We start from the raw sequence: 16,090 nt of genomic DNA on the forward strand, positions 1-16,090 counted from the left end.
TTTAGGCTGTACACCTACCATAGTAACATTGCAGGGGATGTTTACCTTTTATGTTGAATGTGGTGAAGATTCACCTTGCAATGAATACACAATCAGATCATCACAATTATCTGTACATGATTAAAGTAATCAGAGGTCCATTTCAGGTACAAAGCTAATTAATTTTTCCTTGCAAGGGCATAACTCACTGTGTACAGACAGTATTCCTTTGGAAAATCACATTTATTGCCCAATAACATATAGCACAACCTTTCTGACTTTATTTGCTACATTCCTTTTGTAGGTTAGTAACTAAAAATATTGATATCCTAGAAAGATCATTTGCATTTACAGGAGGAGGTTTAAAAAGTCAGCTTGCATTTTATTCTTAGCATTGGGTTGCACCACTTGGAAAAGCAAACAGGCATTTCCCTAAAGTGAAAGTAACATCTGACATAATATACAAGAAAGACCTTTTTCACAACTATTTTTGCCTGTATAGTCATCTTACATGTCTCTGTGTCCCATGATTTTGTCATCTTTGTAAAAACACAATTTCCCCCTTTTTCAAATTACAAATATTTCTGCCAGATTAGATGATATCATGTTCAGAAGGAGAGCTGTACACGTGTCAATTAAAGGATATTGTTTAATTGCACTTTTTAATTCCTACATATGTCACAAGTAGCGTTCTTGGTTTGTTTGCACTACAATTAGAAGCTTCTATTCTTAACTCTACATCAAAGAAACCATCTCCTCACAGTGTAGATTTATTTGTCATACATTTCTAGCTGACTTTTCCGTAAGATGGTAAAACTAAAGGTGCGTACACACTTCCAATTTTTATCGTTCCAATCGAACGACGAACGATCGATTGGGCAAAAAATCGTTCGTAAAAAAGTAACCAACGACGCCGACGAACGAGGAAACTCGTTGGAAACGAACGACCGGACCGGCGGATCGGATTGGATTGGACGACGATCGTTGAACATCGTTCGTGTGTACGGTCGTTCGTCCATGGTCTGAGCATGCGTAATGAACGAACGTTCGTTCACTTTCCTGTCGTGCACATAGTTCCTCTATCGCTCAGACGATCGTATCTATTGTGTGTACAATATCTACGAACGATCGTGTCGTTATCTCTATGTGCAGGATCGGTGCTATACGATCGTTCGTAGATATCGTGCAGGATCGTTCGTCGTTCGTTTTCCAACAATAATAATTGGAAGTGTGTACGTAGCTTAAGAGAGTTTAATTCCTTGGGTAATTTTTTTTAATCTGTTCTAAAAGTAATATTGGTGCGGCAAATTTGGAGGAACAGAGAAATATTTGTTACAGAACAGTGACTCAGTGCATTTTTGAAAAGTTCACCTGTGGCACCCTTTAAATCCTTATTGTCCTCAATCATTTTTTGGCTTAAAAATGTACGTCCTTAAAGCAGTTTTTGGAAATAATGAAAAGACACTTTCTTGCTGCTTGATCCATTTTCGAAATTTTAAACTCTAAAGTAGGACTGTGTACATTTTTTAAACAATATAGCAATCATAAAAAAAATTACCCAGCTTGTGACAAGCAAAAGATAGTACTACAGTGGCAAATACTGTACAGTCATGAAAAAAAGAAGGACCAACCCTTCATACCATCTGTCAAGCACAATGAGTGAAGGGATGATGATATGGGTTTGTTTTGCAGACACATGGCCTGAGTCAGCCATGAACTCTGTACGCCAAAGAATTCTAGTGTCTAGGTTGAAATTGGGTCTATCTAGCAATCTTCAACAGAATGTCTAAAAAAAGAAAATAATTAAGTTGTTGCAATGGCCCATCAAAGTCCAGGGTTGAACTGGATCAAAAAGCTTGGCGGGACATGGAGTTCTGTGTGTAAAATAACTGCCTGTGTAGCAATGTTGTAAGGAAGAGTGGGCCAACATTCCCCCACAATGATGTGAGTGATAGGCATAGAGAAAATGAATAGTTCTTATTATTGCTGCTAAAGGTTATTCTGCAGTCTATTGAATCATTGTTCACACATGGCGTTGCTTAATTTTTTAAAATAATGACACGGTGGAATATTTTTTGTGTTTTACACCTGAAGTTAAATTTAAATATTTATGAACTTGCTTTTTTAAAAAAAAATGTTATATCCTGGTATAAAATATAAAAATATCAAAAGATGGCAAATGTATAAATGTTTAAAATATTGATGCACTTTGTGTCATTATTTTGCTAGTAATGTTCACAAGACTTTCTGTTTTTCATCTATTTTATGTATTTCATAATAGCTTGGAAACATCTTCACCTATGCCTTTCAGATTTAAATTTAAGCTAATCCAAAAGGAAATCACTTGAAATGAAAGCATTGGGAGACAAAAAGAAATGTAGCATTTACATTTTTTTTTGATTTCTAGTGAAATATCTATCTACAGGTCACATTTAAAACAGACTGTCGGTTACAAAAACTGGTGTAACAAGTTATTTCTGTCAGTTTAGACCATAAATAGCAATCATTGCAGGTATAGATTTTTAGGCCTTGTGATGTTAAAAGATGTCTTAGAGTAACCAATTTTTTTATTTCACAGGTACACTGCATGTAGGTGACGAGATTCGTGAAATTAATGGAATTAGTGTAGCAAACCAAACAGTGGAACAGCTTCAAAAAATGCTGGTTAGTATACTTATGCCCTAGAGGTATCAAGTAGGATTAAAAAAATTCTTTTTGGTAGTTGTCCAAAACGGTCACTTTCCTTTAGGGAAAAAAGGTGCCATTAAAGTCACCAATTTACCCATTTCAACCCCAAATACATTCAAGACATGCTTCTGGTAATCGCTCACAATTACTAGTGTTCTTGTATTAGCTCTCCACGGAATTTTCAAAACTTCCATTGGCTGGTTTCATAGTTAATACATGTTGTGGCAACATGTCACCTGCTGAACTGTACAGATGCTTCCTTACCTGTAGAGTAATAATGGGTTTTAGTTCTTCTTTACCACCATTACACACACACACACACACACACACACACACACATTTTTGTAGTGTTTATCAAAAATATCCTATCCTTGCCATCCTTACCCTCACTTTAAACATATGGTGTTCCCATAGTAAGATGGTGTACCAAAAACTTACTTAAATTGTCAACAATCGTATCGGCCAAGAATCATCTGACGTGTACTTTGCCTAAGCCAAATTCTATATTTCTGAGACTCGTGTGCTCCCCATCCAGACAATGCAGCCTAAAGATCGAGGGTTTCAGCAATGTAGTCGGAAAGCAGTTGTCTGGGGATAGTTGTGGTCAGATACTGATTAATAATCTACAGGGTTAGGAATCAATGACAATACTGATACCAATGCCTTTCAGAATTTTTTCCCCACTTGGGTGCAGGCAGGCACATTCTACATGAGAGCGGCAACTCCTCTCTGAATAGAGGAGCAGTGGAGAATTGTTGCAACACCATCAGAGGAAGCTGCCCTAGGTAGATTTCTCTGGCAGGCTCAACAGGAATTTTTAAAACTTTTTCAGAGGAATTAGGTGAAAACTGTAAGTCAAGGTGCTTGTGTAATGGTGTGCTACATATATAAAATATAATATCCTGCAAAAGTTGTGTATTCCTTAAATTTGTTTGAGTGGTTTTACCCATTACATGTAGGCAATTGAAGTTTTTTTTCCATTTTATGTTACTACAATTTTAAATTGGCAAAATAAATTGAGCAACAAATGTAATTATTCCATTTACATTTTTTAATGTTTTTTTTTCTAAATGTTTTTTTTTCAGAGGGAAATGCGGGGTAGCATCACTTTCAAGATTGTTCCTAGTTACCGCACTCAGTCTTCATCCTGTGAGGTATTACCTTAATTCATAAGATCATCTTTTCTTCTTGTATCCTGGTGCTAATCACTTGCTAATGGCTGATTTTTTTTTCTGCTTGTTGGGAAGTTGTTTCTGCCTGTGCTAGTAGATCATGCACACCAATTTTACAACAAAGATAACGGAACCGTCAATGTCTCACTCCCTTTCAACACTTCAACTGCGAATATGATTTGTTCTACTCTAACACCATTTCCTAATAGATTTTTGAACCATGAAATAGTATTTCAGAGGCATTTTAAGAATAAGCTGCAGTAGAATTTTTATAACTAAAACGTTGCAAATGCAGACTGGGAAGAATAGATTACAGAATGTTATGTTATTTTAAGGTTAGGCAGCAATCGATCACATGCCATCTTTTACCACAGTAAACTAAAATCTTATTGTTTGCTGTTGGTGAATGCTCTTTGTTTGTTAAAAAGGCTCATGTCTGTTTTGTATGCTTGGAGTTGATAGATGGTACTGTTTAAAATAAATTCGACAGAGTAGTATTTGAAGTTTCCCTACAGCATTTACATTGGTAGAAATGACATTTTGGGCTTCATTTTTTGTCTCTCTCCGGATGGTTGTTAGACAGTCCTTTACAGACTTCAATAATCTGGATGTGCGATTAATCTAATTTACCATTTATTTTTGTAAGAAGCATCAATACTTATGATGGCTTTTCACTCTGAGCCTTATTGTTGTAAATGGTGGCTGGTGGTTTATCAGCAAAATTTTCTGCCAAATCTATAAAATAGTTGCCTCCTATTAAATGTATATCCAACATGACACATTTTAATGTATGCAACTTAATTATTGTAGTTTTATCAAAATATACAACAGTTTTGTGTAAAGGCCATAGAATTTCCCACTTATGTTTTATATATGTTTGGAAATTGGGTGACAGGATGTTGGCACCCGCATTTCCCCATATTTCCTTTCTTTATTGTGGCCATTACAAAGGGTTTCACTTTGACAAGATCTCAGATCCTGCATTCCCAGATCTACTTTATTGTGGTCAAACTATCATCTCTAAACTTTATCTATTTTTTGTAAAATCAGAAGTGAAACGTCATTGGCCTAATAATGTTGTTAGTAATTTTTGCCGACTTAGGAATTTGTATTTAGGAAAAAAGATAAACTGGAATTGGTAGCGTTTTAAAAATAAGTAAAATTTAAATTACAATTAGGCCATCTGTTGGAAGATTCGCTTGGTAAGCTATATCATACTTTTTTTCAAAGATAAAAGGTTTTTTAATAAACCGTTTTGTATTTATTGGGTGGTGGTGTAGGCAGTTGGTCTGTGAAATTGTGCATACCTGTGCAGCCTCAAAGTAAAGATGCTTGTCTAGATCAGAGGATTTCCAGTTGAAATCGGTAGAGACAGCATCTCTGAAAGGCCTAGGTAATGTTTCAAGCAAGTCACAGGAGGATCTTGACGGTTTTGGATCTTTATATTTGTTCTTCAGCCGCTAAAGAGAATTATTGACCTGTAAAATAGCCTTGTCAATCAACCCATTGTTGATTGAACTGAACATTGAACATGTACCTGGGCATAGTGTGCTGCTGTTTGATCTCACAGTGACTTCTGCAGGAGATGACCTTAAGCTGGCTTCCTTCACTGGAATTACTAGGTGACTGACTCTTGCTAAAGTTGATCACATAGCACACACTGGTATTTTTCAGCCTTTCCCATGCCCTGGCGGTGCAGAATTTTTACCCAGGTACGCAACGCACTAGGAGCTGATGTATAAATACTAGAGAAAAGAAGAGTAGTTTCCCATAGCAGTCAGGTTTCATGTTTCTTTTCCTGTGAATGATACCTGAATTCTAATTGGTTGCTATGGGTGGTTGCTTTACTTTTCTCTATTGTTTCTTTGCTGTACATGATTTGTACTGCACTGCTGTACACTTGAGCTAGCAGGTAACTGATTCTCTACAAAAACCTTACACAGAAGTTGAAGCAATATCCCTCCTGACAACCAGATTGATTAACATGGCCCTTTGTTTATCATGATCAATCATAAAAATATAATAAATTTGCTTATGGCATAGTGAATAATTAAGTCTCCGGAAGTATTTATGATGTAATTTATTTTATTACAAAGAGTTGTTGGAAATAGTATGGGCAGATAAATGTTTTATTTCCTAAGGATTAGTTTTGGTTGCCATGTAAATTGGATGATTTTCAATAGATATGTATCATTTTTTTTTCTCTGCGAGACGCAGATGCATTGTTATCTTTACTGCTGTGTGGCAAATGGAACAGGGAGTATGTGCTGCTGTCTGGACCATGAGCTCCACTAGGTGGAGATTCTATGAACTGCAGTTACTACTGCTTAGGTTTTCTTCAATGCACCAAAAATGCATATGGGGTAATCAGCTGAACAAAAGTTCACTGAAGACAAGTAAAGTGTGGAGATTCTTCTTTTTGTTGATGCCTTGGTGATTGTACACTTTTGTGACAGTGAAATGTGTTAATAAAACTTGTGTCTTATTTCAGAGAGATTCCCCCTCTACATCCAGACAGTCCCCAGCTAATGGTCATAGCAGCATTAACAATTCTGTTTCGGTAAGACCAGCAATTGCATATACTCACACAAAAGGGTGAAAGGAGTTTTGTTCACTACCAGTTTTGTATCAGCACCTGTGTTCTTATATTCACAGATAAGCATTACCATTCTAACAATGCTGCAGTTTTGTCTGAGGATTTTTTTTTTTTAATTTTGTCAAAATTTTTATGCTCGGGTCTTTTAAATTTGAGGTGTTTAAAGCTGAGCTCCAAGCACAATGTATAATCCCTATTTCAATATGTTCCAGTTCCCTATTCTTCAAAAGGTAGGTCTCGTTCATCCAGCATATCTTTTTTCAGACAAAAATCTTCATCTGCATCAGCAGGAAATAGCACAGTGGCTTTTGTATTTCTTTCAGGCTGCTGTGCAGTGATACACTTACAGCCAGCAGCTGTGGCCCCATCTCTGCCTCCCTATCTTCCTGGCCATTTAGAAACATAAAGCCCAGCAACTGCCTGTATGAGATTTCACTTGAAAGAGGACACACTGGATAAAGGGACCTTTTTTATATTGATGAGGGGTACTTGGATGAAATAGGGTAAGCTGTGCTTGGAGTTTAACTTTAATATTTTACAAAAAAGTTACCCTTGGTGTTTCTACCACCCACAGTCAGTGGAGTCAGCCATTTCACTGTGTGCTGATGATATTGCTAGAATGCCTAGTGAATCTATAATCCAGGAAACTCTCACAGGACTTGTTTTCTTATTAGTTTTCCCAGCAGGTGTGCTCTCTACAGTCTTAGTAACTACTTGTATGCAAGGGGGAAGCAATAGCAAACAAGCAAACAGCCACACCAAGAAACTCCGCTATTTTATTTACTCATTATTGCCATTGCATTCTTCCTTGCATTATGCATTACAGATGTTAATGTTTCTTAATGGTTTGATAGGCTGTTCAGTGTGTTCAATAAGCCCACAAAAAAAGCTTCCACTATGTGCAGGTGATGAATCTGGACAGCTGTCTTTAACCAGATTTTAGTTTCCGCTATCTGAGTTAAGGAATTGGTGTGCCCTCTGCTGCTGTGTTACTTGCACATATTCTGCAAAAACATAAACCTGGCCTGTTACATTAAGCTCCTGTTACTCCCGTCTGTGCTACTGGGGTTAAAAAAAAAATTCAGTAGCTGCTGTAACTGCTCTTCAGATCTTTCTCTGGGACATCTTTAACACAAAATGCTTGCTATATGATGCACTTAAAGCTGCTTCTGCTGACACAGCCTTTTCAAAAAATTGCAGATATATTGAAATTGAATTTATTCAACGTCAACTGCATATTAGCCTGTTGACTATTTTACTTACACAGTTGTAGTAAAAACTTTATCAGAAGAGCACATTGTTAAAATAATTATAATAATTAAAAATAATTAATTATAATATGGAGTTAATGTCCATGGGGCCTCACATAAAATATTTATATTCTCGGGATGTCTAACGATTTTTGTTAACATTTATTCTCTATAGAAAAGCTTAGGAGAGTTGTAAGTTGTTCTATTGTACATACAAGACACTTGCTATGAAATCATGTGCTTTACAGTTTTTTTTACATTCCTGCTGATATGAATCTGAATGTCCTAATATTAGGTGGCCTAATATGATGTGTACAGCTGAACAGACCAATAATGCAGTTTACTATTCAGTCTGCATACATGCTCACATTCCTATAACTGTATCTTAGGTGTCCGGAATAACATTTTTTTGCTGATGCATTTGTGTTGAAGATGGCAATAGTTGTCATCTTTTAGTTTATAACGCATCATTTGTGTGCTTTAAATGTTTTCTGCTTCCTTAAGCTTCAGCTAAAATTCTTGAGTTTGGGTTTTGTTTTGTTTTTTAAACAACTCTTGTTTATTGGTTACAATATCTTAAAACTATTTGTGATGTATGAAGACAACAAATATAGCTAACCAGTAAGATGAAAATGTCTTCTTCTGGGTTAACTTTATTCTGCAGGACATACCTTCAACTACCCAGTCAAAAGGACGACAGGTGAATAGAATTTCTTTATATTATGTGTTCCTGTTAGTTCCCCTATTGAATCCCATTTCCTTGTTTTCATTAAAATCCATCCCAGTATCCTTCTGTCATCCATCTCAATTTACACATCCATTTATTACGCTAACACAGTGTGCAGCCAAGCTAGCATTATCTTTTTGACTGATACTTCACAATATGTGATCTTAATAAAGGTCTTCAAGAGTCACAAAATAGGTCTGAGGACAATGTAAATCTAAAACTACAGAACAAGGGTTTGTTAGGGAATAACTCGTACCTAAATTTTTATGCAAGTCTTTGCATAACTACCAAACTGTTAGTATCAGATATTGGACAGCTGTGTAAATATAAAATAATTATTTAAAGTAGGTATTGCACAGTAGATTTGACAAATGTTTAAACACAGTAACAATGATTTATTAAGTTAGTAAATGCTAAGTGAATTTTCATTTGGTAAACACTAAAAATTCTATTATAAATTATGCAAAACCATGTTCAAGGAATGATATAGGAAATATAAAAATTTATATATGTAGAATGTAAATAAAAGATTTAAACAATTTTAAAATATAAGTTAGTAAATACAACACTATATATATACACAATTATCTATATTCGTAATTTTTACGACTCTGAAATACTTAAACAAAAGAAAGCCTCATACAAACTGATACAACTAAACAAAACATTGCAAAAGACAACAGATTTCTTTGACAACTGATGTGTCTTATGGTTGCAGTGCAGTTTTTCCTGTAGAGGAGTAGTGTAGGCGGAAGTAATTTGTCACTTCCAGAAACCATGCTGTAATCCACTGCAGCCCCCCTGCAAAAGTGTACACTAAATAGTTCCCAGCTGCTCCTATTCAGTTTAAACGGGAGCATTGTTAAGCCTGTGGTAGAACAATACAGTCAACTGCAAGTCTGAAATCATACCTAATCCCAGTAATGTCTGAATAGTAATTCATGAAATGTGTAGCTGAATAAGGTGTGTTTTATGTTGTTGGTGAGAAGTACACCTAATATTTTAGTGCAAATATTCCAGGGCTTTGTGATAAATATTGTTTGGTGAAATTACCTATTCAGGGTCACTATTATGCATGCTTTGCCTTGCAGTTTCCTCCTTTGCAAACCGATTTTTCATCTTTTCCGATCATTGTCTAATCATTTCTTCTTGTGGATTTGTTCTGTTGGCCTGTATGTTTTCCCTGCCTGTAATAAATGTTGTTTTCTAGATATACGTAAGAGCACAATTTGAATATGATCCTTCAAAGGATGACCTTATACCCTGTAAAGAAGCTGGCATCCGATTTAGGGTTGGAGATATTATCCAGATTATTAGTAAAGATGATCACAACTGGTGGCAAGGCAAATTGGAAAATGCCAAAAACGGTACGGCTGGTCTCATTCCCTCTCCTGAGCTCCAAGAATGGTAAGTGATCGGCAATAATGGGAATGTTTGTTTTGTAGTTTACCAATTTCATCAAATCTAGTGAAACTCCTCAAACTGGATTACCAAGATGAAAGACTTCTTCCTAGTCAGAAAAAACATTTCCCTGTCCTTTTTGGTCTGCAATTCCATATTCAAACCTAATATTTGATTTTTCCTTTTTAACATGTCTTCTATGTTTAGTTGGTCACGTTTAGGTCAATACTACAATCCAGTCTGATTGTATCTGCTGTAAAATCTCAAGACTGAGTGGATGTTTGTTTTTTTTTTTGTTTTTGTTATTACTGTTTATAGTCGTAGTGCTCCTTAAATGTGCAGAGGGACACATCTCAATTACTTAATGCAGACAATGGAACTAAGCATTTACTTTGAACATCACATAAAATAAATGTAAACCGTATCATAGCACATGTTGACACCCTATTTTTTTCCTCCTAAAAAGCAGTTTCCACATTCCCAGGGTTTAGGAAAGCCCTCAATGTATTTACTGATTGTAGGTATATTCAGCTTGTGCACATCCTAAAACCCAGGACAATGAAATACACTGAAATGTCATATAGTTTACTCAGCCATTGAAAAAAACAGATAAAGCAATAGAAAAAAAACAACATTGAATGAAAAATTCAAGCTTTCACCCACTATTGTGTTCACCTAGACATGTTAGACATGTTTGTTTTACTCCGCCTGTGTTGATTCGTATATAGTTGGGTTTGCCCTAATAAATTTACAATATGCAACCATTTGGTTTTGAGTAGATTTACTCTTATTCTACTTTAATTGCTTGCACATTTCCTGAATCTCTTGGAAAGCTCAAAAACCCTAATCTTATGCTAGAAAATATACGGTTGTCCTTTGTAAGCACCAAGGTAATAGAATTCTTTCAATTTGCATTTAAAGTGTTCATTTCCATAGTTTCTCATCAAACGTCTCTCATCTTTATTTTAAGTTAGTCTTTAGGAGAATTAAACCAATACTACAACAATTATGAATTGTTATATTGATATTCTGTTTCTGCCATTATACTAAGGAGTAAATGCTATCCCACTTCTTCTTATTCATATGTAATAATAAGGCAGGAATAACATACTTTAGATATAATCCACATTTATACTAGGATAAAGCTGAAATCGTCTAAGATTGAAGAAGAAGAAGAAGAAGATGTCTAACACATAACAATTCAGATCTTTTATAAATATCCTGAAATGTATTCTTAAATGCTGATAGTAAAATGGCTTAAAACCCACTTGATATGCAATCCCCTATACATAAACACTTTTTTAGGTTTATATCTTGTTTTTTGTTTTAGGCGTGTGGCTTGCATTGCAATGGAAAAAACAAAACAGGAGCAACAAGCCAGTTGTACTTGGTTTGGGAAGAAAAAGAAGCAGTACAAAGATAAATACTTGGCAAAGCACAATGCAGGTATGCACAGCTTCAAACAGTAAATTTCTTAGACACTTCCTCAACCTTTATAATAATTCCAGGTGCCTATAGCATCTTTATCATTAACCTTTTAGGATTTAGGTATGTTTTGCTAACCTTATTCTAACTGGTTATTAATAACTGATAAATGTTGCTTTTTATATTTATATTAAACCTGTTCATTAGTCACATAATGATTGCAGGAATAACAGAATCTCCTAAATCATGTAGCTTTTTTCATCTATATTGGGGACCTAACAAAATATATCCCTGATGACTAATTTAAAAAAGTATCAATATTTTGAGTTATCTGATGCAAGAAAACCTTGATTTCCAGTACCAGTGTGTTAATTCAGTTTAATTTTTTTTATATGCAGTGATTCTTGCAAATGTTCCCTGATGTAAGATAGAACGGTAAAAGTGCGCCTGTTTCAGAATGAGCAAGGATAGATTGTTGATGTCATTAATGTCACAGGGGATGAAGTTTCAGGCATAGTTTTCTGAGCAAAAAGGCAAGCTTATGGGGTATGGAGTCAAATTGAGGAATGTGCACAGTTTAGATGAAAGAAGGGGTATAGGATCAGTGGTAAAGAGGAAAGGAACCTCAGCCTTAGAAGTGAGAGTGGGATTTAAATTCATGTGGTACTTGATGGATGCCAATGAGGGGTGATAGATCTGCTGATGAGGTGACAGTCTGGTCATATTGGTAAGAACTTGGGGACCCATGCTTGTTCAGGCATGGTGTGAGAACAGAGAGGTATGGTGTCAAGAGCAGGGAGCCGTGAATGTGATAGCTTTAGGAGTGCAGGAGTGGTACAGAAATCAAGTGTGCAGGCACAATGGTGGGAGCAAATGGGGCAGGGCTACAGGCATTGGGTGTGAGTAGAAGAGCTGTATGATGCATTGGTTAGCTCTGGGAAGGTGGCACGCATAGGCACAGTATGTGCAAAAAAAAAAAACACATGTGCAATCTGCATAACTGAGACTGTGATGGGTTTATTTAATTTTTTCAGGATTTTTAATGAATCTGTCTTTTTTTTAAAGATTTTTTTGTTTTTTCTGCACCTTTGGTACACACAGCCAAAATTTAAGTTAGATAAAACTTTAAAGAGCCTACTGTTAAACACACTATAGTGTTTTCACATTCTCAAAGCTACCATGAAAATGTAAATAAATTCTTTCTTTAGTCACTATTCACATATATAGGACTGTGGAATCTGACAACCCTCCTTCAAGAGCACCCGTATCAGTGGTGGATTGTAGCAATCAGTACAGGCTTTCATACCTGCCATCTCAACTGTTCCCCGGTCTTTTGATAAGCTTTGGAGACCCCAACAGATATAAGATCGTCACCAGATTTGGCACAATGTTAGAAGTTCATGTATAAATGCCAGTATTTTCACTGTTTACTATTGGAAAAGAACTGCAGTGATTTTGCTTTGAATGAAATTCACTTGTAAACAATTTACTTTCCTGGTTAAATTGCGCTTTCATAGTGTAAAATTAAATCCAAATAAAGTGGAAGCTGAATTACAATCCTAGTTAGCATAATTAAGTTTGCACCTGGAAACCTTCTTCAGAGTTACCTAGTAGATTTAAAAAAAAAAAAATCTCTCCTACTACACAGCACGTCAACCAAAGAACTGTTTGTCAACTGAACCTATAGTAGAAAAAAGTAATGCTGCCATATAAGACATAATATACCAGTTAAATGATGTTCTTCCAGTATAGAAGTTATTCTCTTTACTTTATTTGGCAAAGTTATAAACTATGTTTTTTCATAAATAACTATTTGATGATTAACATTTTAATCTACAGAAAATGTTGGTTATCAGTTGGTTTTGTTTCCCAAAAATAAGTGGGTCAAAAGGTTCTGTCACCAAAACACATGGCTCAGCAGCCACTGTTTTAAGAAGCCAATGCCCTAGACAGCTAATTTTATCAGTTCTTTTGCAAATTAAGTTTTAAGCCTGAAGCAGTTGTTTTGCTAGTAAGAGATTCTCCTTACAGAGGTCCCTAGTGAATGAGAATTTACACATTCGCCTAATGCAGAACTTTAGCTACTTACCTGCCAAGTTTGTATTTGCAATCAGTATTACCAATTTGGAAAACTTTGCTTGTGTCCTGTTTGGACAGAAATTGGGGATTTCTCTAATAGGGATACAAACAAAAAAAAATTCTGTTAAACGCAGAGGGTTTAGAATGTTTGTCAGGGTATTTTCTGTGTTTACTTGTACCCGTATCTCTTCTTGTCTGCTCATTTCTTGGAAGTCAGGTAACATTTCCCCAAAGGAGTCACAAAACAACAGTAAAAACTTTCAGGTAGTGTTAATGCTTCCCTGGTTTATCAAATGTAAAAAAAAAGTTTGGACTGAGGTTGTGTGTTTTTGTCAGTTTCTTGTGCTTGTGTAGAGTAGATTTATATACACCAGAATAGGCTTTATCTTGTGATTAAAGATATTCACAGTGGGCTAGATACAGAAATTCTTTGACCAGTACATTGTGGAAATAGCACAGTTAAGGTATTTTGTAAATGATCATGTTCACTAACACGTCTTAAAAGTCTTGGTGAGGGTGGGGGAATCCATCATATGAATGTGTTTTTCACAAACTATGTAAAATTGTCATTAACTAAATGTATCATTTTGTCCTCAAGGGATTGTCAACCTTATGTTTTTGGGTCCAGTATACTTTTGGTTTCTAACAAATAGATAAAAAGGCGCAATGCAGCCTAACCAAAAAACTGTATGGGGCAAATTTACTAGACAAAAACTGGCTTTCTTATTGTAAAAGCGTTTTTGTGTGTCAATGTGAAAAATTTGCTTTGTGTTAAGAATTGTTTTTTTTTTCTGTGCTTAGTATTTTGATTTTATTAATATTTTGCAAGTCATATCTCAATTACCCCTGTACATTTTTCATGCAGTCTTTTTCCCAATGGCCTCTGTGCATGTAAGTAACCTGTCAAGTGTTGATGCTTCCTTTTTCATTTTATTTATTTTTTTTTTTATAGCTTTCATACGGTTATTTCTCAAATTGTAACTGTATATAAAAATACTTTTAGCTGATCAGACTCTTGCATGACTACATATATCTATATTTATTATATTCTGTGTGACTAGTGAATCATGTCTCTTTGCTACAGAAATCATCTTCATCATTCTTCCACAATCCTTGTTAATGTTTGCTGTTTATTACTGACTGATGTTTTTGTGCATCTAAATTGTCCACAGTTAAATGTTGGTAGGGACAAGCTTTAGTATCCTTAGCTGATTCCAAAACATACATTTATATATTTTCTACAGAAAAAAATAGTATAGTGCTATAGTCATTAGTAGAGACCATTATAGCAAATGATATCTATGGGTAATGCTTTTGTAACTCCCTGTAAAGATTTTGGTGTTATAGATAATGATCTTTTAGTGCATAGACTTAGGCATAATATGTAACCTTCCATGGTTTGTTTCCTTGAGGTAATCCTGCCACAAGGAAACAAAAAGATGTCATTTCTAAGGAGGGTGAGATTAATAACATTGGTTGCAGTGTATCAGGGACCAATTATTTTTTACAAAACAAACATTTTTTCTTTTCTCTTGATTGTAATTGCCATCAGTATAACAATACCTATTCCTTGTCTGCAGATCTACATTCTGCACAGAAAAAAACATAAGGCTAGATTTAATTATTGGCATGTTTGACATTTATAACTTGTATGTACCTTTTAAATGTGAATGTATTTGGTGCAGAAAATGTTTGAAATCTCCAAAATCTTGTGACAGAAGTAGAATGTGAGGGGGAATCTTCCAGTTGGTAAAACTACTCTGGTGATAGCTGTGTAAGCAGCTCAGAAAGATTCCCTTACTTCCTGTTTCTCTGGGATAAGTGAATGAAAATCCGTTGACACAAAGTAATCTGTGTACCTCAATATGCCATGAGATGTCAGTTTACATACTATTTATAGACACTCTTCTGTTTTCCCTAAATTGCCTCAATTAATGCTCATTCTTATGTGACCCAAACGTCCAGGGTGAGCTATAATACAACATAGAACAAACTTCACTTGCAAAAGTTGTCTGACTTGCATTTAAATGACTATGTAGCACTAATTTAGGTTTTATTTAAATCCTAACAGCACTAGAAATAAGCCATATAGAAATGGAATGCTGATAGGAGTATGCTAAAATTTAGCAAGTGTGGTTTTTAAATTTGGAGCTCTTCTGTAAAAGGTTAGAAGAACTTGTAGTTTGCTAACCTAGTGTTCCATATTAAGGTACCTATGTTGAACTGTGGTTATCTTGCAGTTAATCGTGTATTTCTTACAGATACATATTTTTAATTTGGGGTATTGAGGTTTCCTTTCTAGTTAATAGTTTTGAATGCAAAAACTGAGCTCAGACTAGAATTTCTGTTCTGTAATTGCAAATATGGTACAGTATTTCATGGCTAAAATTGAATACTAAAAAATAGGAACTTTTGCATCATGCATTCAAGTAAAATAAGCAAGCATTCCTTGTTTTACTGTCTAATCCGTTAAAAATTAAAAAGTGCTATTACTTTTTTGCTGCAGTTTCCCAGTAATCAGATAAATTCTGGACCAGCAGCTTAAATACACAGTTGAAATACATATAGTATATGAGAATAGCATTACCTGCAAAATGTCTTGAAATTCTGCTCATCTGGTTTACCAATTAATTCTCTTACAAAGAGTCCTTGTTCTTTATTGTAGCAGTTGCACAGCTTTGTTAAAAAAGCTAGCCATGCACCCGCTGAATAAACAATTAAGGAGCAACAAGGTAAACCCGAATAGACAGGCATAAATGCAAATTACAGAAGC

General features: G+C 35.2%; 2 protein-coding genes across 12 annotated transcripts in view; both read left to right on the forward strand.

Moving 5' to 3' along the window:
- The window catches only part of LOC140341373 (large ribosomal subunit protein uL2), a 331,097-nt gene that overhangs the window by 203,637 nt on the left and 111,370 nt on the right, over window positions 1-16,090 (forward strand). The gene's annotated exons all lie outside the window — the stretch shown is intronic.
- The window catches only part of CASK (calcium/calmodulin dependent serine protein kinase), a 152,623-nt gene that overhangs the window by 124,269 nt on the left and 12,264 nt on the right, over window positions 1-16,090 (forward strand). For 3 of the 10 annotated variants that reach the window (XM_072426992.1, XM_072426984.1, XM_072427001.1), the window contains 6 exons: window positions 2,558-2,643; window positions 3,753-3,821; window positions 6,331-6,399; window positions 8,350-8,385; window positions 9,623-9,819; window positions 11,144-11,259. In XM_072426992.1, the coding sequence (XP_072283093.1) occupies window positions 2,558-2,643; window positions 3,753-3,821; window positions 6,331-6,399; window positions 8,350-8,385; window positions 9,623-9,819; window positions 11,144-11,259 (573 nt within the window). The remainder of the gene's footprint in view (window positions 1-2,557; window positions 2,644-3,752; window positions 3,822-6,330; window positions 6,400-8,349; window positions 8,386-9,622; window positions 9,820-11,143; window positions 11,260-16,090) is intronic. The other 7 variants (XM_072427030.1, XM_072427022.1, XM_072427036.1 and 4 more) reach the window with 3 other exon arrangements.

The sequence above is a fragment of the Pyxicephalus adspersus genome, chromosome 1, assembly GCF_032062135.1.
Source record: "Pyxicephalus adspersus chromosome 1, UCB_Pads_2.0, whole genome shotgun sequence".
Lineage (NCBI taxonomy): Eukaryota > Metazoa > Chordata > Amphibia > Anura > Pyxicephalidae > Pyxicephalus > Pyxicephalus adspersus.